The following is a 27,807-nucleotide window of genomic DNA, read 5'->3' as shown; positions in this document are numbered from 1 at the left end:
TTATATTTTGCGTGAAAAAACCAATCCAATCACCATGTTTCATCCCTTTGTTCGTATTTGGTATAGAATTAGCATTTTTTAAATTTTTCGAAATTTTCGATATCGAAAAAGTGGGCGTGGTCATAGTTCGGATTTCGCCTATTTTTAATACCAAGATAAAGTGAGTTCAGATGAGTACGTGAACTAAGTTTAGTAAAGATATATCGATTTTTGCTTAAGTTATCGTGTTATCGGCCGAGCGGAAGGACAGACGGTCGACTGTGTATAAAAACTGGACGTAGCTTCAACCGAATTCGGCCATTTTCACAGGAAACAGTTACCGGCATAGAAGATATGCCTTTACCAAATTTCGCAAGGATTGGTAAATTTTTGTTCGACTTATGGCATTAAAAGTATTCTAGACAAATTAAATGAAAAAGGGCAGAACCACGCCCATTTTAAAATTTTTTCTCTTTTTCTTTTATTTTTGTATTTTGTTGCACCATATCATTACTGGAGTTGAATGTTGACATAATTTACTTATGTAAAGATATTCAATTTTTTGTTAAAATTTGACTTTAAAAAAATTGTTTTTTAAAAGTGGGCGTGTTCGTCATCCGATTTTACTATTTTTTTTTAGCACACATATAGTAATAGGAGTAACATGCCAGCCAAATTTCATCATGATATCTTCAACGACTGCCAAATTACAGCTTGCAAAACTTTTAAATTACCTTATTTTAAAAGTGGGCGGTGCCACGCCCATTATCCAAAATTTTTTCTAATTTTCTATTCTACGGCATAAGGTCAACCCACCTACCAAGTTTCATCGCTTTAGCCGTCTTTGGTAATGAATTATCGCACTTTTTCGGTTTTTGGAAATTTTCGATATCGAAAAAGTGGGTGTGGTTATAGTCCGATTTCGTTCATTTTAAATAGCGATCTGTGATAAGTGCCCAGGAACTTACATACCAAATTTCATTAAGATACTTCAAAATTTACTCAAGTTATCGTGTTTACGGACAGACGAACGGACATGGCTAAATGAATTTATTTTTTCGCCCAGATCATTTTGATGTATAGAAGTCTATAATTATCTCGATTAGTTTATGCGGTTACGGATTACCGTTATGCGAACAAAATTAATATACTCTGTGAGCTCTGCTCAGTGACTGAAGTACGTTAAATGAGTTTAAAAAAATATAAGATGGATACAATGTTTTGGAGGACAACTTCCAAAAATGAGGAAACTTCTTCTTTGTTGCACATTAATCAATATCGTAAATTTATTTTTTTTTGGCGCCATAACCAGTCGAGTGCTTTACAGTGTTGAAAAACAGTTGATTGTGGTTCTTAATTGTTTACTAAAATAATTTTTTAAATGCATACTTTTTAGTAGTTTTTAAATCGATTTATTGAAATAATTATTTTTTTGGGTAATATATATGCATGTATGAGCGAAACTCATATAAAATATACTAGTACTTTATCTAATACTCATATTCTATATTACAAACGGTTCTACTAGTAAAAATTTATTAATTTTTATAACATAAATATGTGTATGTAAATGTTTATACATATCAATTTTTGTAAATTGTTAAAAATCCGCTTTAATTAGTTCGCATTTAATAAAGTGTGTTGTTTGTATTGATATATTTGTAAAATGGTTTAAAAAGTATGTTGCTTAGCACACCGCTTGTAAATAAAATGTAGAAAAATATTGCATAGATACAAATATTTAGGATATGCAGTTGCAATTTGATTTGAAAGGAGTCTACCAACAGTTTGCTTAGGTGGGGCGTTTTTCAAAACGGCAGCCGTTTATAGTAGGATGATATTTTACTCAGCCGTTGATATGTTAACTACTTTATTTAAATATTTTAAAAACTTTTAGGGCAGAGCTTAGCTGGAATGGTATTGCACAAGCTGCTTTAGAGCAAACGAATAAAGTTGTCTAGTTTAACGAACTATATACATACATCCATACTTGTCTCCTTATTCATGAAAAAATAAACAAAAAGTTTATAAAACTTTTTAAAATGGCATTTTCATACATTTTTGCAATAATAAGAGCTTGATAAACATATTTTATTTCCTATCAATGAAGCGGTTAATATGTATGTTTGAATATAACTTCGTTTAATAATTCTAATTATGCCTTAATAACCCTCACATCGAAGGCGCGTAGCAATTTTTTTAAATCACATGGTACAATATTTTATACTAGTAATATATGTAGCATTGACTATTAAGCCTAAAGAAAAAATTTTTAAAAGTTAAAAGCAAGTTCACTAAAGAAGCCGCGTATGAAAGTTTACATGAAACTATACTTGCTTGTGGCGGAATTCACAGTATATTTAAAAGATATTAACTTAATTGGTTTTCATTACAATGACAGACCAAAAATTTATTAGTAGTAATCCCCACCTATCAAAACGCGCAAATATTAATTAACTGCAGGTGGTGCTGGTGGCGGTGGTGGTGGTGGTAAATCTCCATCATCATCTTGCTTTCGTGAACTACGTTTTGTATTTGTTAACTTCATAAACGAATCGGGTCTAATCAAATACATGAGCACAGCAAAAAGCATTAAAATGGTCGTCATCATAGTAAAGTTGCCATCTTCATTACCAGTGCCGGTTGTTGTTGCTTCACGCAAACGACCCGATACTATAAAGAGGTATAAAAAAAGATTATTGGTATAAAAATTTATAATTTTTTTTTTTTTTTTGCTCTCGGCAATTATTTTTGTTTAAAACAGCTAACCATCAATGCACTCCGTATCGCTGCAATGGTTTTGACTTTGGCGTATCTGGAAGTACAAGATGTTGATTACAAATGAACTAATAATTTTATGCGTGCACTAAGAAAAGTTCGCTCAAGTATGTATTAAACGGTCAAATGGGTTTGGGACTTAAAAGGCCAATTAAACTTTCTTAACCCTAACGCCATAGTCGTAACCATACCCATATCCATAACCATCTCCAATGTGAAAGTGCGGAATCGAAATCTTCGTAATTTATATTTTTTGCTTTACTACTTTAAGAAAAAATAGTCAAGATTTGAGCGTGCTCTAACCCTCTTTTTTATTTGAATGATTTGCAATTTTTCTACAAGTTTTCGTGACAGCTACGTAAATTTTGATTTTTTCTGCCTTCGACTCCGTATAACGTCTGGTGGATCAAAACATTCGGACAATCGTTTGGTCCATCGAGCCTCCAAAACGTAGATATTGGCTATCGAAGATCGAATTTGGATCTTCCTTATTGTGTTAAAAAAATTAAAAAGGTTAAAACGTAGGCGTCGTCTTTCCTTCTATTCTCATTTGAATTGTTTAAATTTTTGCTTCGTTTTAAGCTGATATAAAAGATATTGTAACGAATTTAGAGAAATTCTGCTTAGTTGAAATCTTCTGCTAACGTTCGAATCGCTAAACTGTTGAATAAATCACTCAAATATTCAGTAATGCAAAATGGTCTTTATTAGACTACTTCGAGAGTACTTCACAATAACTCTTACTTCACAACTAATTGCGCGTTTAAATCAAACTGCTTAGTCATGCCTTAGCTTGTGTTGCTGTTATACTCTCTGTTGCCTCGCCCACCCATTTCTCCTAGGTCTAGTAATTTCCTGAAGTTCATGCTTTTTTACCAGCTATATACATACATGTATATTTGTAGTTTGTAGCCATATGCGTGTGTATATGTGAGTACTACTTCGGCTGATGATGTTGTTGTTGTTGTTGTAGCGATAAGGTAGCTCCCCGAAGGCTTTGGGGAGTGTTATCGATGTGATGGTCCTTTGCCGGATAAAGATCCGGTACGCTCCGGTACCACAGCACCATTAAGGTGCTAGCCCGACCATCTCGGGAACGATGTATATGGCCACATTAAACCTTCAGGCCATTCCCCCCTCCCCACCCCCAAGTTCCATGAGGAGCTTGTGGTCGCCAGAGCCTCGTCTGTTAGTGAAACGGGATTCGCCGCGGATAGGTGAGGTTGACAATTGGGTTCGGAGAAGCTATATATTGCGCTGGCAACCTGAAGGGTTGCGTTACACAACCCCTTGAATCTGGTATTTTAGTCGCCTCTTACGACAGGCATATCTACCGCGGGTATATTCTGATCCCCTAACCCGCTTCGGCTGATGATGATATGCGTTTGTGTGTATCTCTCCGTTGCCTTGTATGTATGTGTGTACATGATGATTGATTTGTTTACGTGCCTACGAGTGGCTGCTCAGTATCGGCTAAGGGATGCTAGTATCACTTAGTGATGCTATTATTCGTCACAATATTATAAAGAGTCAGAGTATGTTGCACAGCTAAACAAAAACATGTATTCTCATACATTTTGAATTTAGGGGGCAAATCGTAACATGTGTGGTCGTATAACTCGTCACGTAAAAACATGATTTTCGGATTATGACATACGTGAACGTACTATTTCGATCGTAATTTTGGATAGCAACATACGTGATCTTATCGAAGTTGAACGTATCATACGAACACAAACTGGCGATCGTATACACACAAATTTCATTGTGTAAATTGTTAAAATAGATGAATAAATAAAATATAATAACAAATCTGAAACCATTATTATTAACAAAGGTTGAATTCAAACAAGCTTAATCCAAGCCAAAAGGAAATATTCGCGAAATTCATGGCGAGACACCCGCTTTGGTATCGGCTTTCTTCAAATTTAACTTCTACAGAAAGTAACTAAAAGCTTCTAAGTTAAGCGTAATCTCTTCAAGAAATGCCAATAACTTTTTGTTACAAAAAATAGTACATAAGTAAATGATCTGTTTACGCTTTGTTCGATAAGTCCTAAGGGTTACTGCACGCTCTTAACCGCCTTCGAACTATCTTTTCATCGCCTTCGCTATTACTGGAGTTAAAAAAAACAATAAATTGGATCCATCGCAGTTATTTACTTTATTTTTATAATTTTGGAAACCAATTTGACAGTTCAAAATCTATTGTGAACAAAAAATACAATCCAATCTTATGTGGATCGTAACATTTATTGTGAATTTATGTTTGTTTGTTTTAATGGTGTGTTCAATTTATACTTATTATTAAGAATTCATGAGCTTAACACCGGATTATAATAATTGAATACGTGATAATAATTGAATATTCAATTATTATGTTTTTCTAAGAGAAACTGAAAAGAAAGAAACATTTACTGGCATATCGCGATGGTACCATTTCGAAAACCGCCACGAATTCATCGTCAGGAAATTTCGTAATGTTATCAAAGGTTTTACCGAGATTCGAACCGCGAATCACACGGTGAAACTGCAGTTGCCTTAACCACTAGGCTATCCTGCTTGTATTTGTCTCCTTGCTTAATTCAGTTTATCTTATTTCTACACTAACAACACATCTGAGACATTCTGCCTCTATTAATTTTTGTGTATGAATATTGAGTTCTGAGCCAGTTCCGAATCATTTCGTTTATTTTGGATTTTATAACTGTTTTTATGTTTTCGCGCGACGGAATTGCAATCGTAAAAATCGCTGTCGTACGAAAATGTACGAAGCGATTTTTTGCTATTTTTTTCTTTATACGCATTTTCCTTTATTTCTATTTAATTTTTTATTATATTTGTTTTTATTTTTATATTGTGCTATTTTAATTTTTATTTTTCTTCTTTTTTTGTTTTCTTTATTTTTATTTTTCTTTATTTTTATTTTTCTTTATTTTCTTTTATTTTTGTAGATTTATTTGAATCAGAAAAATGGCGAAGCGAAGCCTTAGAGAACATGAAATACGTGAAGCGTTGGAAACTAGTGATGATGATTTTTCGTGCGATGACTCGTTGACTGATGAGAACTGGTACCAGATGATTCGGACACTGACTCTGCTAATAACATTGATATTTGCGATACTGAAGACGAGGACGATGGATGAGGACGAACCAACAGCATTGTCAAACGTAGTCGATTATTCCGAAACAAATATTTGGATTGAATTTAGTTCTCGTCAGAAAACTTTTACATTCACTGGGCGATCAGGCTTGCAACAGTGTATTCCAACAGATATTTCCTGTTTGGATGCATTTCTCCTATTTGTTGACAACGACGTTATTGAATTAATTGTATCAAAAACAAATAAGTATGCGGAAGAATCTTTAAGTCAAGCTACTGTTATGAGATCTTCTCGAAGAAAAAAATGGATACCAACAACAGATTTTGAAATGAAGAAGTTCATTGGCCTTCTCTTGTGGATGGGTTTGGTGAAAGTCGGATCTTTAAAAGACTATTGGTCCAAAGATTCGCTCTACAACTTTTCAATTCCGGGGAAAACAATGTCATGCAATCGCTTTCAACTATTGCTTAGTTTCATGCACTTCTAAGACAATAACTCAATTGTACCAGGTGATCGGCTTGGTAAAATAACACCACTATTGGACATGCTACAAATGAGGTACCAAAGAATTTACGTACCAGGTGAAAACATAGTAATTGATGAGACCCTTATTCCATGGCGAGGCAGACTATTATTCCAACAATATATACCAAATAAAGCTCATCCTTATGGTATAAAGCCTTTTAAGCTGTGCTCTACCGAAGGATTCACCTGGTCAGTGAAAATATACTCCGGAAAGTCATCAAGTGGATTGAGAGAAGTCGGTTTGGCAAAAAGTGTTTGCGAGGATTTGATCATTGAGTTCAAAGATGAAGGTCGAACTTTATATGTAGGCAACTTTTACACAAGCTATGAATTGGCTCGTTCAATGCTTGGATCAAAAAATACATGTTGTCGGTACACTCCGTGCCAACAAGAAACATTTCCCAAAAGAAGTTAAGGTTGCTCCTATAAAGCAAAGTGAAGTAGTGGCTAGAGAAGATGCCAATGGTATAGTTGTGCTGAAGTGGAAAGATAAACGCGACGTCAGAATGCTATCTACGAAACATGCCCCGATAACGGTATCCACTTCAGGTGGAGCAAATAATCCTGAAGATCCTTCAACTTGTCGAGGCCCGAGACGTAAAAGAAGAGCAACAGAAAAGCCATTGGCTCTGGTAGAATATAATAAGGGGAAATCAGGCATTGATCTTTCCGACCACATGACTTCTTACTAAAATAGGGTTAAAATGGTATCGAAAGCTGGGAATTGAACTTTTACTCGGACTTTCCGTGGCAAATGCCTTTACTGTGCATAAAGCAGCTACGAATAAAAACATTCATATACGAACATTCCGTGAACGCGTTGCTAAGGACTTACTAGATCCCAAATCCCCGCAGCCTGTATCGCTATCAAAACATATTATCACAAAGAGTAGATGATAATAATAAAAGCATCCGACGTGCTTGCGTTTTATGCTACTCTGAATCAAAAAAAAAAAACTTAGTCGAAAGGAAGCAAGTCCGCAATGCCCCAACTGGGGGAGTTTTTGTGCATTGATTGTTTTCCAAAATATACACATCTTAAAAATATATGTAAATTAAAAAAACACCCTAATTTTAATATTTTTGTATCTTTTTTTAACCTTTTTTCCCCAAATATCGAATGAATTCCAATAAATTTTCAAATCTAAAAAGCACCTCCGAGATTTTATCATAAAACCCGCAAAAATCCAGATAGCTCTATGGACCAAATTTTAGGGCAAACATTATGGTACTAGGAAAACATTAAAAAACACTGTAGTGTTAAACAGAAACGCACGACAATATCTAATGCGAAACAATACCTGTCCCACGTTTTCGTACGACGTGGCACCCCAGAAAGTATTAGGTGTCGCACGAAAACGTACGACATGGCACTCAATGTGTTAAGCAAACTTTTGTTAGACACCAACAATTTAAAAAGGCTGGGCCACGAAACTTACCATCGCCAAAAGTCGCTGCATGGCGAATTCATGCGACCAAACGCATTCGCAGCCATCAAATTCATCAGCCATAATTGTTTTTTTTGTTTGTTATTGTTATTGTTCCTGCTAGTTTATTGGGCGTTAATTTTTTCTGGTTCAACTGCAAAGAAAAAGAATTGAAATTGCAATTTGTTTTGACACACAGTGGGCTGTTTTAAAAACAATTATGAATTGAATATTCGTACGAAAATATGTTTCTTCTTATTAAAATGATTATAGAGTTTGCTGTGCACATCCGCATAGTTTCCCTAAATCTTCGAGGATAGTTTTTGCGGTTACAACAACAAAGTAGGATTCACGTACACTCAAGTATTATTTTACATGCATACAGTGACAAAGAGGCCTTCTTCACTCTCTGTCCACCTTCAGGGTTACCCTTCATAGCTTAGGCTTAAGTAATGCAAAAATATAGTTCTCCACAATTTTTCATTCTCAATCTGTCACATCCATAATAAATTACTGTCACACCTATGTCAAAGTTCACTGTAGCGGTTCTGCACGTTAGAATTCCTATTTAAGTTAAGCCATGTGGCGTTTTATGCTCAAAACGGCTGATCTAACTATGCAAGCCAAAATAGATCGTAAATAAAAAATGTTTTTGCGTAGGTGTCACACTCGTCACGAAGCCTAAAATTTAATTAGTATGTTAAGTTAATATTTTTTAGTTTAACTGACTTCTTGAACTGCAAAAAACTTCACTTTTTTCTTTAATTAAAAAAAAATTTTTTTCGAAAAGCTATTTCTTTCAGGTCGTATGAAACGTAATGAATATACCACAACAACAAAAAATGTATAGCGCTTCATAACATTGTGGATAACCCTGCAAAAATCGTTGGATCATGTGGTCCACTTGTGTCATACTGGAGTACTCCATGGATTATTCTGATGTAATGCTGAGCCGGAGTATATGGTCCATGCATGCATGGAGTACTCGCGATTTTTGCAGGGAAGTTTTATCCACAATGCTTCATAAGTTTCAAACTCGAATAGCTCAAAAACGCAATTTTGTTTCCCCAGTTGACGTGTCATTTTTCGCAAAGTTAAATGATTTGAATAAATTCACAAAGTATACAAAACATCTACATATGTATAACAATAATTTTTGGAGAAAACTTATAGGATAAATATTTTATAGACGAAAATATCAAAAAAACTTTTTTTAAATAAGCATTTGTATGTATACTACCTCCGTCTTTTCAATAAAAATAGGGCTTCCCGAACTTAAAAAAAATTGTGTTAAGGATTTTTCCAACTTTAATATCTTCTTACGTTATAAACAAACCTTCAAATACTCACTGACTGAAAGTAATATTATCTACATGCTTATTTATTCGATGCTGTAGAATAAAACCAAAACATTTTAGTAGCTGGCAGAACATGGGGTAGGTCCACTAATCGTCGACAACGCAATTGGCTGGCACTTTTTTCTATTTCTCCTAATACCCAGCATTTCTTATATTGATGTTTGGCTTTTAAGAAAATCGAAGAAAAATTTACCAATCCCGATGAAATTACGTAATAATATTATTTTTATGACAATAACTGTTTCTTGCAAAAATGGGCGAACTCCCGGTATCCTTCCGGTCGTAAGTTAACAAGATAACTTGAGCGAAAATGGCGATATCCCACCAAATTTGGTACACACACTGAGCCAAAGTAGTTTGGTATTGAAAATGTCCGAAATAAGATTAAACCATATACAATTTTTCGATATCGAAAATTTCGAAAAATAGAAAAAATTGTACAAAGCCCTAACAAATACGGATATTGTTGTCAAGCTCGGCTGGTGAATTGGATTTATGGCGTAAAATGCAAGAAATTTAAAAGATTTTCTAGTCGTAAATTAGCGATTTGCGATAGATCTAAGCAAAATCGTTTGAGGACCACGCCCATTAAAACAAAAACACTTACTTAAAGGTTTAAACTTAACAAACACATATAAAGGCATATTTTCATTTTTATAGCACGTGGTAAATTTGTAACTGATTTTTTTATACAACATAGATCATGATATTGGGTACGTTTATATGTTATTAACTCAAAAGTCGTGTTTTTGACAACAACAACAACCAAAGCCACTCTTGCTAGCATGTCACTTTATTGATATTGCCTTCTGCTGCATATTCTTTCGTACAAACATAGTTTGTAAATTTAGATGTAACGAAATTTATGCATTTTTTGATGGCTCAGATATTAAGCTTTGATTTTGTTTTATAGCAACCTGCTGCCACAGATTTTGCTAACAAAGGATATCGTAGAAACGGCTGTTGGCATGACATCACCTTATTTTGAATTCACCCTGACTTAAGTTAACTTACATAGATTTGAAATAACTTTTCTTGGATTTGCCCACACATATAAATTTACGAATACTACTCTTTAAAGAGCAATTGTACACGTCTCCATTTTACTGATAAAGCTGATGAACATGAACTCAATACTCACATTAGGGTGTTTGCGTTTTAAGCGATCGTTTTTTCCTAGCCAAATTTGGAAAAATAGTACATCATGGAAAAAGATCACTCTTGGAAAAAAAATTATAAATGAATGTATTTTCAAATCGGTATGCTCACATATCTATGTACATATATATATTTAATCTGTATTATTTGCAAAAACATAATATCTTAGCAAACGGTTGAAAAGGCGATTGTTTGAAGACTTTCAAAACAAACACAGTAAGCGAAGCTCAAAACGTGTAAGTATTTATGACTTAGAAAATTTTCGTTCGATCCCCGTACAAAATAAAAAAAATGTAATGCTGATGTTGAGAGCGTATCGCGGAACAATTTTTGTATCTTTGTAAATACGACTTAGTTTTTTTTTTATTTAACTAGCCTATTTGACATAAGAATTTTAAACTAAAAATTTTAAACTTTAAAGTAAAAAATATAAAAGTTGTATTGCCCCTCTTCATTTACTTTCATTTTAAATTAAATTCACTCCGATAATTCTTTCCGACACAATTCCTCTTTAGTACTTTGGCATACGATCCTCTGTGGGTGCTCCATGGAGTTCTACAGTGAAAGTACTTTGGAAAGTACTCTCACGTATGTACTCTATGGAATACTTACAAACAAAGCGAGAGTGGGATCACCTACTCCTCTCCTAGGACATCGCAATCTTAATTGGAGCACATTTTTTGTATGAATACAGATTAGTTTTGGAACACTCCTATACTCCCAAAGGAGTATTCCTTACATTATTTATGGAGTACTCGCGTTTTTGAAGGGAAGTTCCATAATTCCTTCTAATGTTTGTTTGAGCTGTGCGACCGTTTATAGTAGAGCTGGATTTCGATTCGATTCTTAATCGATCTTTTTTTAGAAATGTAGAATCGATTTTTTTTTAAGTCGTTCGATTCTTTAGGCATCGAAGTTTTCATCACTATCAACTTTATGGACGCTTGAGGAAATACATATTCTGTAATTTTTATTTTTGTAAATTTAGCTATATTGTGGCTTCGAGAGAAAGATGAAGAAATTTTTGCGCACTTCTGGTATGTAAATGTAATACTTCTATATTGCTAATGCAAGCTGGGTATCATTGTGGATAAAACAAGTGTGATATCTTATCGGATCGGCTATCTACAGCGGGTGGTAGAAAGAGATGAAGAAATTAAGCGGCAGTTACCCACGAACGTACGTAGAAAAAACGTGTCAGCTGACACGACCTATGTTATGAATGTGCAATGTAAACGAAAACTCACCGACGTGCAACGCCCGTACGTACGTAGCCCGGAACGTAGAAATCAAAACAATTTTGATTTTTTCCGTAAGAACGTGTCAGCTGATCGCTCTCTCACTAGACAGAGTTGCCTAGTAAACTTGTGTGCGCTAATTTTTGACCGTTTGCAGTTTTATGCAAAAACACCTAATTAAAGTTTGAAAAATTGTGAAAATAATTCGAAATAATTATGTAAAAGTGCAGATTATAAATATGCAATATATTTATATTTATTTAATATTAATTCCAGCCTTTTACAACATCAACAATTAAAATGGAAAAAGTTGATGTTTCCATAAGCATGCATGCAAACTCGTCAATGGCAACAGTGCTTTGCTCTAAACAATGCACACACAAATATGTTATGTACATGTACACAGACGCACACATTGATTCCTACGGACTTGAGGGTTCGGTCAAACGTGTTTCGAACGACAAACGTCCGTACATACGGTACACGTCGGTGGGTAACTGCCGCTTAAAGCTGGAGACATTGGTGCTTTATCGGTAACCGTATCGGTAACCTTTTAACAGCTGATTCGACCAACCTTATGAGAATCTATGCAATCGATTATTGGTGCCGCTAAGGTCGTAACCGTATCGTAGCCAACCAATTGGGTTTTGGTTTACCGTCGTAACGATAAACAGCTGATTACGTTAGGCATACGGATACAGCGATACGACATACGGCACCAATGACTCCGGCTTAAGACAGCGATAGTCAATTACAAATCAGCTGATCCATTCTATTTGTAATTTTGACATCTATGCAGAAGTTATCACATTTGTCTTATCCACAATGCTGGGTACACTTACAAAGATCAGAGTACCGATATATTACTGTTTAAATGTTTTTGTTTTCGTTATCAAAAATCAAATGTACCTAAATTAAAATTTTTTTTCTCACACTTATACTTCTATAATCACAAAAACTTCGTAGGCTGTCTTATTTTTGATTTCGAATTCAAAACTCATTGTGAGCATATTGTAATAGCAATGTAGGAGTATTACATATACGGGTATGGTATTGTGTTCAGTACGAAATGAAAACTAATTAATAAAACATTTTTAGATTCTAGTAAGCCAATTGAGCTTGAAAGTGACCCTGAAGGGCAAAAAGTATAGCATTTCGGTATATACTATATATATACTATACTAATTATCTCACTCCTATGAAAGGATCAAGTGAAGACCCATGTGGAATTCCTTGATGCCTCCAATTTTGTCGGCAGTCAACGAAACGAGATAGAAATTGTCCTGTTTTATCTGTCCGGTAAATGGTTAAGTACGTAAGTAAGTGCGTAAGTAAGTGTTGCGAGATATAAGCAAAATTTAAATAGATTTTTATTCGGTTCGATTTAATCGATTAAATCGATTTTTTTCTAGAATCGAATCGAAAAAATCGATTCTTAAAAAAATCGAATCGAATCCAGCTCTAGTTTATAGGTAGTCGCGTTTCCATATTTTTGTCATACGAGAAGCATACTTTTTTTACTTCGAATCAGTTTTAAAAATTGTATATCAAATAATCAAGCTATAATAAAAAACGATTTCTGCGTTAGTGAAAAAGGCTACAAATCAAAAAAAATTAGTACAAGACCCTTACAACAAAAGCTTTGATTTCAGGGGCTGAAATAGAGCTTTTTTTGAACCCATCTAATGTAGATTATAAAACCAATACACGCAGCTTTCCAGCCTACAGTCGTGCTCCAATAGCAAATGTATATTGGAACAATTGTTTTGATTCGCAGCCTACTCTCATTTGGAAGCAAATATATGCACAAGTATATGGGGTATTCCATCCCATTTCGACCAGTTTTGAACCCGACCCCTTTAGAATTGGCTGAACGTTTTTCTTCTTTTTCTAGCTTACGAAAGATGTTTTTCAGAATTTTTTCAAATTTAAAAAAAAAACACCGTTTTTGTACTTTTCGGAAAAAACACAAAAAAATGTTTAAGTTTTTTTTTTTGTAATTTTTCAGTTTTTCGAGATTTTTCGAATTTCGCCATTTTTTTTTTTTTTCATAGATAACTTCAATCAATTCTCCAATCATCCCCACTAATGCCGGAGTGGGCCGATTATTTAAACTTTAAAAATTTTTTTGTATTTTTTCCGAAAAGTACATTTAAAAACAAATTAAAAAAAAAAAAGATCCCAAACGGACAATTTTTGAAAAAGTTATAGCTTTTTGAAAAAAACGCCGTTTTTTTAAATTCATAACTTATTTTGAGTTGGACACCGTTTTTGTTTTCAAAATGCTATAAAAAGTTAAAACAATTTTTAGTTTTTTTTTTCAATTGAATAAAAAAAAAAATAATAATAATCGGCCCACTCCGGGATTAGTGGGGATGATTGCAGAATTGATTTAAGTTTTTTATGAGAGAAAAAAAAATGGCAAAATTCGAAAAATCTCGAAAAACTGAAAAATTACAAAAAAAAAAAACTTTAAACATTTTTTTGTATTTTTTCCGAAAAGTACATTTAAAAACACTTTTTTAAAAAAAAAAAAAGATCCCAAACGGTCAATTTTTGAAAAAGTTATAGCATTTTGAAAACAAAAACGGTGTTTTTTTAAAAATTCATAACTTTTTTTGAGTTGGATGAAAAAATTTGAAAAAATTCTGAAAAACGTCATTCGTAAGCTAGAAAAAGAAGAAAAACTTTCAGCCAATTCTAAAGGGGTCAGGTTCAAAATTGGTCGAAATGAGATGGAATACCCCATATGTATTTTCCTTTTATTATTATTTTTTTTTTTTCTAAAGCAATAAATACGTGTACCAATGGTTTTACGGTATTGCTCAGCGTAGAGAAAATATGTATGAATTCGAATAGAGCAAGAGTTGATTTGAGAAAGAAAGAAACCGAACGGAATTTGCGTTTTCCTTCAAAGTACCTCGTTTTACTATTGTCGTATCGGTATCCCAAGAAACTAAGACTTATTGGTACCAAAACTTAGACAGAAGAATCGGCTTACGTATGAGAGTTTGATTAACTCACTCTATCATACGCGCAACCAAATCCCCCCTTAAATGATCGTCACGGTATGAGTTATGTTAAAAAAATTGTACTAAAACTGTCCCGTAGGGTATCAAATTATTGTCGTAAGAGCCGAATAACATACCAAATTGATTCAAGGGGTTGTGTAGTGCAATATATAGCTTCTCCAACCCAATAGTCAACCTCACCTACCTGCGGCGAATTCTGTTTCATCAACAGCCGAGGCTTTGGCGACCCCAAACTCCTGATGGATCTAGGGGGTGAGAGGGCGGTATGGCCTAGGTTTCATGTGGTCATACCAAATCGACTTCGGGGAGTGTCCTCATCGCTACAACAACAATAGCAACATCAGCTTGACTATACCCCCAGCGGGTTAGGTAGAGTAGAATAAAGCCTGTCATAGAGGGCGTTTAAATTACTCAAATGATTCCAGAGGTAGTGTACCGCAGCCCTTTCAAGGGATTGCTAGCGCAATTTATAGTTTCTCCAATCCAATTGTCAACCTCACCTACGTTAACGAATCTTCTTTCTGTAGCAGCCGAGACTTTGGCGTGCCCAAATTTTTCATGGAACTAGGGGTGGAGGGCGGGATGGCCTAATAGGCTAAATGTAGGCATATTAAATCGTTCCCGAGATGGTCGTGCTGGTACCATAATGGTACTTGTTATCGGAACGTACCGGATCTATATCGAGCAAAGCACATCAACATCTCTAACACTCCAAAACCTTCAGGGAGGATCTTTATTACTACAACAACTACATCATCAGAGTATCAAGAACGAACACGACTACTGACACTGCTACAACAACAACAACAACTAATATGCCTTTGCTACTAATCAAATTTACAAAGTCGGTTCCACCATTCAGCATAGTTTGAGGCAGTATCAAACTTTTCAAAAAAAAAAACCAGAGTGCGTACTTAAACAATCATGACCGCCGCTCTTTCAATTCACAATTACTATCCACAAACAATAGTCATTAGTCTTCGTTTTGATGTGTTCAAAATTTATAGCAATTTGTGCAAGTAACCGGAATGAGTGACCGGGATGAAGTGACTAGTTTACCTTTAGTGACATAAGGCTTAACAGAAAACGTTCCTGACAACATATAGCATGAAGAAAATGCTTTATAGCCAACTTCAAGAATAGAAGATTTCCCACTACTTAGAATTCCTCATTGTCAACTTCTTCAAAAGTGAAATCTCTTCTCATTTGAGGTGAGCACACAGTCCCCGTGAAACATATAGCTTAATATTGGTCGGATTCCATGACAGGCATGCATTCCCGTGGGTAAATATTAAACCCGTATACGCAGGGGGAAATAATGCGGCAGTGTAACCGACATGACGCACCTTCTTTCTTTTAATTCCCGGTGTACTAATTTTGAGCAGCTTAATAATACTTTTTTCGAGATATACTGGGAAAATGTATTTGCTTCTTTAAATGTATGTGCTTGCTTTGATGCTTTCCTATCTAGGCTGTTTGATATCATGAATCATTCGATTATGGTTTGATATATTTAATTTCACCTTTTTGGCCCAAAGCTATGTGGATAACCTACCTTGGTACAACGAAACTATAAAAGACCTAAAAAATAAACGTATCTAATAAATATAATAAGCTGTAAAGAGACAATTCCGAGAACATATTCTAATAGACCAATATATAAACAGTGGGTAACAATTTAATTTGTCCGACCAATTTCTGTACAACAGGTATTTGGGTAGGCTCGAAACTGAGCTAAAAGATAACCCTAGGTCTTTTGGAACTTTGTTCGCTCCAAATGCGGTTCCACTAATATACCCATTTGCATTAATTTTAACGGCAAAAGTTCCCAGTCTCTTAATGACTGTTGAGTTTTTCGCCGATTTCTTTACATATAACTTTGAAAACCCTACTGCTGTTCCAAATCTGATTCCTGGTTGTTGTTGTTGTATTAACAGTGCTTCGCCCCATTCAATTGGCACGACTACTCACAAATTGTCACCAAGATCTTCTAACGGGAGTCCAAGGAAACTGGCTGTTTCAACAGGGGCGGACCATAGGGAGATGGGTGTTAGAGGCGTAGGTTCCACACTACAATTGAAAAGATGGTTGGTGTCATGTGGGGACACATCGCATGCAGGACATATATTACGTATATCGGGTTGATTCTGGACAAGTAAGAGTTTAACCTGTTACAGTATTCAGAACGAAGTTGGGCCAGGGTGACTGTTATCAACTTTGTAAAATATACTTTAATTTTGTAAATTATTTTTATGTTATATTACTTTTAATCTTATTTCAACATGAAAATATTCTAATTAATTCTATTAATTTTTATAGTGAGAATAAATTTATTTAAATATATAGTTTAACACTATATATTTATGGTTTTTTTTCAGGTTAATATAACTTTATTAAAAGTGATATAACATAAAAATAATTTACAAAATTAAAGTATATTTTACAAAGTTGATAACCCTACAGTGACTCGTGTTTCCCTTGGTAGTGTGCTTTCTTCTGCAAGGGTGGGATATTGCATATTAGTAATGGGGTTCACCGGGTGCGTCCTGACGTTTATCGATTCTGTGTGGATTTGGCTAAGGGCCTGTTTATGCTTGCCTGGATCAAACGGCAGTGTTGGCAGGTGTCAGATCTCGTCATAGTGCTTTAAGAGATGTTCCCTTAATCCCCGTGGAGGTGGTGCTGAACCAAGCAGTTGTTTGCTAGGATGTCCTGGTTTATGACAATTAAGCAAGGACTGTTTGTTCAGCATTTCATTGTGCTCTTTAATATTGAGCTCTTTGGCCTCACTATTTAAGATTCCACGGGACTATAAACCAAGAAAATTTATAACTGGTGTGCACTTTAAAAAAAATAATAGTGAATTAATAGAGTGTTTAAAGAAACAAAACAAATGCCTAGAGCAGGGCGATATAAAAATTATTAAATAATATAATGTCAAAACAAACAACAAAAATTATTATAATGCAATTGTAGAGGTCGATGAGGGTATGATTAGTAACGCTATGAAATTAGATAAACTAAACGTAGGATGGGAAATATGCAGATTTTACGATGGTGTTAATGTGACAACGTGTTTCGAATGTAAGGGATACAACCTTGAAGCAACCGATTGTAAAAGTCATGAGGTGTGCAGCAAATGTTTGGGTAAACATAAAAGCACGGAGTGTGATGAAACACCTAAAAACAAGTGTATAAATTGCATAGTCTAATGAAAAATTGATCTTAGGGCTAGACGTAAATCACTTGCGTAATAGCCGACAATGTCCGGTATATTTAAAGCACTTAAGTGCAAAAAAGCATAGGCTTGGTTATTAGCAACTAACGCACCAATCAGAAGTTATAGATCAACTTGAGGAATATACTTCCGCAAAAGTTAACCGAAAAAGCAAGTCTGCAAATGCTGTTAGTGTATTAAAATGCATTAACCTAAATATTAATAGCACAGGCCCCTATTGTGAGACATATTCGATCATCGGCTGTGGTCGAAACGGCTGATCGAACGAATTTTCATTCGGTATTATGAGGCGCGTTCGAAGGCAAGCGTTATTGTGAATTTCGATAAATTCAAAAGTTCACAATAGCACATTTCCAATACTCTGTCAAATAAAACTATATAAATAAACAAAAGCAGAACTAGTTATTAAATGCAAATATTAAAAATAAAAGTATGACTAAGACGGAATTGTGGTTTGATGATTCGTCAGATGAAGAGGAAAGCTTACTGGAGCTAGCAAGTAGAAGACGGATGAGGGATGCTTCAAATCTTTGGAAATGAATTCCACCACGTAAGTGTAGCTTTCTAAATTGTTAAACTGTTAAATTGTTGAAATTATAAGTTTTGTTTATAGATTTATTCAAAAATTCAGACTGTCCAAAGAAGCGTTCATGGACTTGTGTTCCAGTACAGATGAACTGCTGCAGCAATGCACTAGAGCCAAGTCTATTCCTAATATTCTAAAATTGGCAACAATTCTCCGATTTTGTGCTCAAGGATCCTACCAACTGAGCGTTGGAAACGAAAATGCACTCGGACTTGCCCAGCCCACTGTGTCTGTGGTACTATCAGAGGTGTTGAATGTCTTGGAAAATTTTATTTTTGAAAGATGGATCAAATTGAATTACGAGGAGGCTGAGCTGCATCAAGCAAAGTTGCATTTCTATAATGTACAAGTTCCTTTTGCTATATGGGGATTTTGTTCCATAATTGAAACCAGTCTTTCAAGCTGTAGTTTTGTGCTCACAACCTTGGACCTATATAAAATTAATTCAAATAGTTTAAAATTACTATTAGGTAGTAAAAAAGTAGAACATAAATACAAAAACTTACATTTTAAACAATTCTTTATCTATTCGATACAGCGTCGACAACAAATTTCTATTCGCTTGAAAATTAGATACACAACGAAAATTTCGACAGAGATGAGGTGTCATAATACCAATTTCAAATTCGATTTTCGATGTTCGATAGCCAGCGATGATCGAAGATCGAATAATGCTTATAATAGGGGCGATAGCTTCGAATAAAAGTGAATTGGAAGTGATGGCAAATTTTTCATAAATAGTGTGATGGAAATAAATAACAATATTGACAATAGTGGTAGTCACGCCAATTCCGAATTTAAGTTTGCTAAAATAACGAACGATGAAGTTTTAAAAATCCTACAAGATTTTAAATACAAATAGGCGGCAGGAAAATTCTGTCCGGCAGCGTAATAAACGACTCTATTGTGTATACAGGGTATTTCTACGCCCAAATAATTAATAGCAGTTTGGAAGAAGGTATTGTACCAGAAAAGTGGAAAATGTCAACAGTGATTCCAGTTGAAAAAATTAAAAAGACAATACAGCCAGAAGAGCTAAGACCTATAAATACCATACCAAGTGATGCTAAAATTCTTGAAATTTATGTTAAGAATCAATTGATAAAACACCTAGACTCAAACAAAATTTTTGTTAATCAACAGTCGGGTTTTAGGAGTGGAAAGTTGGGTATCAATCGTGAGCGCAGAACTCGTAAACTGCGTGAACTGGCAGCAGATGGTAACATTGGCATCCGACCACCTGCCTATACTTATTTCGCTCGAGCGTACCGCCGACTTCATCGTCACAGAAAAACGCACTTTGATAAACTTTAAAAAAGGAATGTGGGACGAATACAAATCCTTTACAGACAACCGCTTTGCTGCCCTCCCTATCCCGACTGATGCCTGCAAAGGGGAGCGTGCTTTCCGCAAGGTCATTGAATCCGCCTCGGCACGTTTCATTCCCGCCGGTAGAATTCCCAAAATTCGTCCCACTTCCCGGCGGAGGCCGCAAATTTAGCGAGAGAACGTGACCTTATAAGACAGCTCGATCCCGCGACCCCCAAATAAGGGAAATAAACCAACGCATCAGATTGCTTGTGGATGAATACAAGCGGGCGAAATGGGAGGAGCATCTAAGCGGCTGTAACCTCTCTGCCGGTGTAGGTAAACTTTAGTCCACCGTAAAGTCCCTATCGAATCCGTCTAGGCGCAATGACAAAGTTTCCATCGCCTTTGGTCGATAAAGTGCTGTCGGATGCGGAAAAATGCGCGAGCGCTTTCTGCCGACAATATATAACGCATTCTACGGTCGACAAAGATAGACGGAGGGCCAACAGACACGCACATAAACATAAATTCAGCGCGTCACCAATTACCATCACCGCCAAAGAGGTTGAGGATGCCATCGGTCATGCTAAACCATCCAAAGCAGTGGGCCCAGATGGCATAGCCATGCCGATGCCTAAAAGCCTAGGGAAATAGGGTTTCAAATACTTAGCACATGTCTTCAACCTGTCTCTTTCCACCTTTGGCATACCTGAAAAATGGAAAATGGCCAAGGTGGTCCCGCTACTAAAGTCTGGGAAACCAGCTAACATGGGAGTCGTATCGCCCGATATCTCTCTTATCGCCAGTAGCAAAGACGCTTGAAACCATTGCTCCCCTACTTCAAAGCAAATTTGCAGCTAGCCTGTCATCAGCATGGCTTCAGAAAACTCCATAGCACCACCACAGCGCTAAATGCCATCAGCACCCAGATAAATTGCGGTTTAAATCAAAACCCCCACCATAGAACAGTACTCGTTGCGCTAGACCTATCAAAAGCTTTTGATACGGTCAACCATGGCACGTTAATGCAAGACCTGGAAGGGTCTACCCTTCCCCCATGTCTTAAAAGGTGGACCGCAAATTATCTGGGTGGTCGGCAAGATTCGGTGCAATTTATAAATGAAACATCAAAACCAAGAAGAATTAAACAAGGGGTGCCCCAGGGTGGTGTCCTATCCCCACTGTTGTTTAATTTCTACATATCTAAGCTACCTTCGCCACCAGAAGGAGTTACTATCGTTTCCTACGCCGATGACTGCACAATAATGGCCACAGGCCCAGGCCCACAGATCGATGAGCTTTGCAACAGAATAAACGGCTACCTCAATGATTTCTCCAGTTTTTTCGCCATGCAAAACCTGGCATTATCACCGACTAAATCCTCCGCGACCTTATTTACAACATGGACGTCCCAAATGTCGACCATTTTGAACATCCACGTCGATGGCACTACGCTACCGACAGTCCTACACCCCAAAATCTTGGGTGTGACGTTCAATCAGGATCTACATTTTGGTGAGCACGCAGCCGCCATTGTTCCGAAAGCCCCGAGCCGTAATAAAATCCTCAAATCCCTTGCTGGCAGTACTTGGGGAAAAGACATAGAAACGCTCATTACCACATACAAAGCAATTGGCCAGCCGATTGCGTGCTACGCGTCCCCTATATGGTCGCCAAGCCTAAAAATTACCCACTGGAAGAAGCTACAGGCCTGCCAAAATACTGCGCTCAGAATCGCCACGGGCTGTCTTCTTATGTCCCCAGAACACCATCTACATAATGAGGCGAGAATACTCCCCATAACGGAGAGAAATGAGATGCTAACCAAACAGTTCCTGTTGGATGCCCAGGTTTCTGGGCCATCTGATTGATAAGCATTTTGAGGAAATACGGCACCTGAGAACCCAGCCGTATGAAGCAAAAAAACACAAGCAGGTCCTTGGTGAACTCCACAAACAGGCGTCGAACCTTTATGCCAGGAATTGCCCGGTGAATCCAGTACTCAAATAACAGTACCCAAAACTTGCGGAAAAGGAACGCATACCCCCCATGGAAACGCGAGTCAATCTAGCTCAACTTCGTTCTGGATACTGTAACAGGTTAAACTCTTACCTATCCAGAATCAACCCCAACATACAAAATGTATGCCCCGCTGGCAATGTGTCCCCACATCACACCAACCATCTCTTTAATTGTAATGTGGAACCAACGCCTCTAACACCCCTTTCATTATGGTACACCCCTGTTGAAACAGCAAGTTTCCTTGGACTCCCGTTAGAGGATATTGATGACAATTTGTGATCGTTCGCAACTATTAGGTGGGGCGAAGCACTGCTACAACAACAACAACAACAGGAGTGGAAAGACGACCTAAATAATAAGGTGGTGATTGCTGTTTTTCTTGACCTTAAAAGAGCCTTCGAAGCGGTTGACAGGGAAATCCTTATCAAGAAACTTCAAAAAATTGGTATTAAAGACATAGAGCTTGAATTGTTCAGCAGTTTTTTAAAACGTAGGAAACAGCGAACAGTTATAAAAACAGTGATATCTGACGAATTGGAAGTGCCCATAGGCTTACCACAAAGTTCCGTTGTAGCACCAATATTGTTCCTAATATCGCACTTGTTACGTTAAAGTGTAACAACTCAAAATTTAACATTTTCAGTAGAAACGAAAAACTGTTTCCGTAAATATTAATAATATATTACAAGGAAAAAAAATATAATTGCACGAAAATATCATTAAAAATAATATAACCGTTGTTTCATTTTTATTTGTTTAGTAGTTGCACGAAAATAACAAATTTTTGAGTTATTACTCTTTTCCTGAAATTTTTTCATATACATAGTGGTAACAATACGATATAACACAGTAGAATAAACTTACCTAATGAAACTAAAGAGTGATAAACCGAAATAACACGTAACTTAAACAAACCGTTATATGTTGTAAATAGGCACAATTAACAATGTTACACTTTTTGTGATACGCTAACGAACAAATTTGTTCAAACACTTGGAGACAACTAAAAATGTAACTCTTTAGTTGAGTCTAAAGAAGTCATTCTGATAACAAAGATAACGGTTTTTTTTTTAACGAAAGACTAGACAAACCACTGAGCGATTTTTACAGTGGGTAGAGATGACCACTGTACATTGTTTTCTTGCAAAAAACTAAAATTTGGGAATTTTGAGTTGTTACACTTTAACGTAACAAGTGCGATAAATATAAATGATATATTAAATGCGATACAAGACTATGCGATCAAACTATTTGAGGATGATGAATTTCTTATGATCAGTGATAATAATATTACTACTACGGTATCAAAAATGCAAAATGATCTTAACAACTTATACACATGGGCTATGTGCGAATAGGCTAAAGCTTAATATAAACAAAACCAAATATATGGTCATAAAAAGAAAAAATATTAATGATGAGGACTTAAGTGGGCTAAAAATAAATAATGAAAGCATACAAAAAGTTAATAGCATAAAATATTTAGGAATTATAATTGATAACAAACTTAAATTTCAAGAGCACGTAAACTACACAGTTGCGAAAGTCGCGAAAAAGATTGGTGTGGTGCAGAGATCTACCAAGTATATACAAGAAAAATATAAAATAATTATTTATAAATCTATTATTGATACACACTTTGAGTATTGCCCATCGATCTTATTCATAACAGCCGGCAAAGAAATTGATAAACTACAAAAGCTTCAAAATATGTGTATGAGGTTAATTCTTAAAAAACGTTGAGATGCTAGAACGACTGATATGTTAAAAAAGTTGAACTGGTTGAGTGTCAAACCAAAAAGTTATTTGCATACCATCAAATTGATATTTAATATAAAACATGGAAATGTACCTGAGTATTTAAGTAATAACGTAGTTCTAGTGGAGCAAACACACAATATAAATACTAGAAATAGACATAATTTCAATTGCCATTGTTTCGAACAGAAATAGATAAGCAAAACATTTTTTACAAAGGCCTAAAGGGCTACAACGAGCTCCCATTAGAAATTAAAAACTGCAATGAAATCTTAGTTTTTAAGGCAAAATTATATGAATTTTGTAAAACTCTACCTATAAGATAGAATAGTACTATTTGTATCTTGAAATAGTCTTTAAGCCGTAATAAATAAATAAATAAACTAAAATAAATAAATAAATAGTTTCCTTCTCTATGCTGAGGATTTTAAACTCTTCCGTAGAATCAATTCCTCTTCGGATGTCTTCCTTCTGCAAAACGACCTTAACACTCTGGTTGACTCGTGCGCTATCAACAATTTTTTCCTCAACGTGAAAAAGTGCTTCACTATGTCATTATCGAAATCATCCCGCTCCAATTCCTCATCCTATGGCATTTCAGGCGGCCAGTTGGCGGCAGTCACCGAATATGTTGACCTAGGCGTTGTTTTTGATTCCAACTTCACCTTCAATAACCATATCTGCCTACAGAAATCTAGCTTTAATTCGCAGGGATGAAACATATTTTAGAGATCCTCATACCACGAAAGCCCTATACATCACTTTGGTGTGCTCTAAATTAGAATATGCATCCATTATTTGGAACCCTATCTACCAGTCATTCGGGCAGAGTAGAAAGAGTTCAATAAAGTTTGTTCGCTTTGCTTTATGCTGTTTAAATTTTGATGATCCCTTGCCATCTTATTCCTCTCGTTGCAAACTTATCAGTTTACTATCACTTGAAACAATGAGAACGGTGCAGCAGGGCATGTTTGTCTATAACATCATTGCAAGCTCTTTGGATTGTCCACCTCTTCTTTACAACATACCGTTTAATGTGCCCCTAAGAACACTTCGCTCATTCCTCCTATTTTATTTGTCTGCTAGTCGGCACAATCACTATGAATTTATTAAATCTTCCGCGCCCTCAACGAACTTAATAGACTCTCAACGAAGTATACATATGTACATTAGACCATTTCAGAACAAAAAAACAAAAACTAAAAAATGAGTTTTTTAAAACAGGCCACAGTTACGTCATCACCGAGTGGGTTAGGAGGCTTAGAATATATGCGGCAGGTATGCCAATTTATTGAAAATATATTTGGAACAGAATTGAAAATATAGCTATCACATTTTTAATCAAGATGTTATATGTAGTGATATTCTCTTGCTAAGGATTTAGTAGCACCTGCTGGTGCGACATAAAAGATATTGACGTATTGCTTATTACCGTTATCACAACCTTCAGAACGTTTCACAATGATCTATTCAATTTTCAGCTTTTTGCTAAAATGTGAAGATCATTAAAAAAGTTAAATCTGAGATATTACTTCTTAGTCCACTAAGAATTGCCACATTTATGTACCTACATATGTATATCATAGAATTATAATTCTTACGGGAGAAGTGAGGTCATAGCATTAGTAATTTATATTGGATATTTGAAACATTATGTTCTAATAATATGCATATAAAACATGTGTTTTATAAAACACATCAGTATAAACCTAAAGGGTTGAAGCTGTTTATGTTAGCTGATGATTTGGAGGTATGTGTTTACGAAGGGCAATCATTAATTATTTCTTAATCATATACGGAGTTTTCTTTAATTCTCAGCATATTTAGTAATTCGGTCAAAGTTGTAAGTTGCGAAAATTTGTCCGTGTCCTCTAAAACAAATACCTATATATATGTATACATATGCAAAGCACACCAACATAAGTATATATAAAAATCTAGTTAGGATCACCTGTGACCGCAACACTTTACCCTCATTACAAGCAGTTTGGCATGAGAATGAGTGATAGAAAATTCTATATATTATACTTGCAGAATTTCACGGTTTTACCTCGATCGTTCAACAATATAACTGCGTCAAATTGGCTTTTTGTGGTCGCTTTCCAATCGTACCATGAAACTTCTTTATGTCGACCTAGCCAATTTAAGCTTTTAGTCACAAACTTATTTCTATTATCCGTTTCCCTTTGGAACTCACATATATCTCATTACACTTTTTTCTAAAAACGTATAGAAAATATTACCAAAAATTTAGGGGATGTGTCCAAACGTGAAGGAACTGAAAATAAACAAAATCTTATATTGTCGAAAAAACAAATAGAACATTAAAAAAGAATGAAATAAGTGCAGCCAACACTTCGATAACTTCTTGAACCATTTTATCGATATAACAACATGCAGTGTTACCACAAATCACTGAAAATTCAGATAATCTCTTCGTGTTCCAATGGCACATGTACAGATACGGATAGAGAATTAACAAGCAAATGCAACAACAATGTGATCCATATGGTTCACATTGTTGTTGCATTTGCCCGCTAAATCTCTATCCGTATCTGGTTCATGTATCAGTGGAACACGAGGAAAGACGACAAATATATATTTATCTTCTTTGCTTTGATTATATGTAACGCTTATCATAGTGTACAAGTACAAGCATTGTTTACTATATAGTTTGGCAGCTTAAGTAGAGGCATTGTAAATTTTACAATAGTAAACAATGAGTAGAGGTTATGTTGCGAATAGAGTGGAAGGCAGTGGACTAGGCAGTCGAATGTCATATAATGAAGGAATGGTGTTCGGAGATTTTTCAAAGTTAAAAAAAAAAATGATAAGAGCTTTAATATAAATAAAACTATTGTTTTAATAACAACAAAAACGCCATATATATTCTGTATACATAAATTTGTAAGGATTATCTCACTTTAAAATTTGAATTAAATAATCTAAAGTTTTGTTTTGAAACTGAGTCGAGAACTGTGCGTGTGAATGTGCGAATTTTCACCGATCAGCTGTTAGTTGCGCTACTTGGTAAAATTTACAATGATTACAAGTGTGTTGACTTCTTTCTGACAGGCACTCGCATAAGTGAGCATAACGGGAAAATCTGGGTTGCTATTGTTGTTTCGGTTGAAAACGGTCAATTAGGGTTCTGTGCAGAGACGTAAAAGATTGAAACAGGGTTTATGTAGTCACAAAAGTGTTGCTCCTGTTCCACAGAATTTTAATTTTATATCATGGCAAAAAGTGTTCAGTTCAGTTATTGATTTTCATTAAAATTTTAATTTATTACGGAGGGTTACTCCTTTAAGTGTAAAAAGCAGATAAAACGTAGAGTTTTTTCAAATTATTGTGAAAAACTTTTTAATTTGAATTTCTCTACCCAAGTTCACTATATTTGTGTAACACAAAAATCTGGAGGTCAATTCCTTAACTATGAAAAACTGAAAAATGTACACTTATGCAAGGTGCACACGAGGCTACGCGTCATAGACGCTGCCGGCGAAATTTGTACGCTTTGATGCCGAACACATATATTTGAATGGAGAGCTGCATACGAGGCTTCAACTGCATGAAAGCGACAAAGCTACAGTGACAGCAATGTTGGTCGCTGAGCATACGTACGCTTGAAAAAAAGGAAGAACAAAATGTTTGTTTACATTTTTTGTATGCAAATTTCAGTAATTAGTTAAAAAATGTTATTTAGTTAATAAAAGTGCGTGAAAGGTATATTACCAAAGCGAAAAAGAGTATTAAACACCACAACAGCTTGGTTAGACATTGTTGAAGCGTTCACCCTTTTCTCTAGTCCGCGGTGGTTTAAAATTGCCTTTCATAATTTACAAAGGCACGGGGATGCAAACAACGTTTAATACCTATTTTCCTTTGATTTCGGGGACGGATATAGCTGAAGAAATTAAATTTTTTATTTTTTTCAATAATTGTTTGCTTTTTGTAGCGACGCTCGAAAGTAGCTTCGTGTGCAGATCTTGAGGCGTAGAGAAATTGTAGCTATATGAAATATCTTGTACACGTCTATGACGCGTAGCCTCGTGTGCACCTTGCCTTATTGAAAACTCATTTGCACACACAATTTAGACAAAATTTTGAAACTAAAAACAAAATTTTGATTTGTCATAAAAAATAAAGAAAAAACGGCCTAATGTCAAAAAACCCTATCGAAATACAAACTGATTTGTTTGTTTTTAATGAACTACGTTGTATTTTTCTTGTATTTCGTTAGTTTCTTTAAATATAGTTCACACACTTACATCAGTACTGAAACCTTATTGG

The 27,807-nt window shown here is 35.4% G+C and overlaps 1 protein-coding gene and 1 long non-coding RNA gene across 5 annotated transcripts in view; one reads left to right on the top strand and one right to left on the bottom strand.

Moving 5' to 3' along the window:
- LOC137245503 (uncharacterized) overlaps positions 1-27,807 on the top strand; it is a 359,413-nt gene that overhangs the window by 92,438 nt on the left and 239,168 nt on the right. The window lies entirely within an intron of this gene.
- LOC137245502 (uncharacterized protein C34C12.4) lies at positions 1,369-25,885 on the bottom strand. 4 transcript variants are annotated; one of them, XM_067776289.1, is made up of 4 exons: positions 25,758-25,885; positions 7,826-7,967; positions 2,749-2,794; positions 1,369-2,652 (listed from the first exon to the last, which is right to left on the bottom strand). In XM_067776289.1, the coding sequence occupies exons 2-4, from the start codon at positions 7,895-7,897 to the stop codon at positions 2,429-2,431; spliced, it is 342 nt and encodes a 113-aa protein (XP_067632390.1). In that variant the 5' UTR covers positions 7,898-7,967; positions 25,758-25,885; the 3' UTR covers positions 1,369-2,428. The 4 variants fall into 4 exon arrangements, with proteins under 4 accessions (XP_067632390.1, XP_067632391.1, XP_067632388.1 ...); XM_067776290.1 differs by having other exon boundaries at positions 25,712-25,823; XM_067776287.1 differs by lacking the exon at positions 25,758-25,885 and adding an exon at positions 25,565-25,705.

Source organism: Eurosta solidaginis, chromosome 3 (assembly GCF_040869045.1).
Source record: "Eurosta solidaginis isolate ZX-2024a chromosome 3, ASM4086904v1, whole genome shotgun sequence".
Lineage (NCBI taxonomy): Eukaryota > Metazoa > Arthropoda > Insecta > Diptera > Tephritidae > Eurosta > Eurosta solidaginis.
This window is presented reverse-complemented; position numbering and strand designations above follow the sequence as displayed.

Bases quoted from the DNA above. Each gene is read 5' to 3' on its own strand.
- LOC137245502 (XM_067776289.1), bottom strand. From the start codon at position 7,897: ATGGCTGATGAATTTGATGGCTGCGAATGCGTTTGGTCGCATGAATTC. The intron at 2,795-7,825 runs GTAAGTTTCGTG...TTGTACTTCCAG, and splicing joins TGCAGCGACTTTTGGCGATG to ATACGCCAAAGTCAAAACCA. The intron at 2,653-2,748 runs GTTAGCTGTTTT...ACCTCTTTATAG, and splicing joins CGATACGGAGTGCATTGATG to TATCGGGTCGTTTGCGTGAA.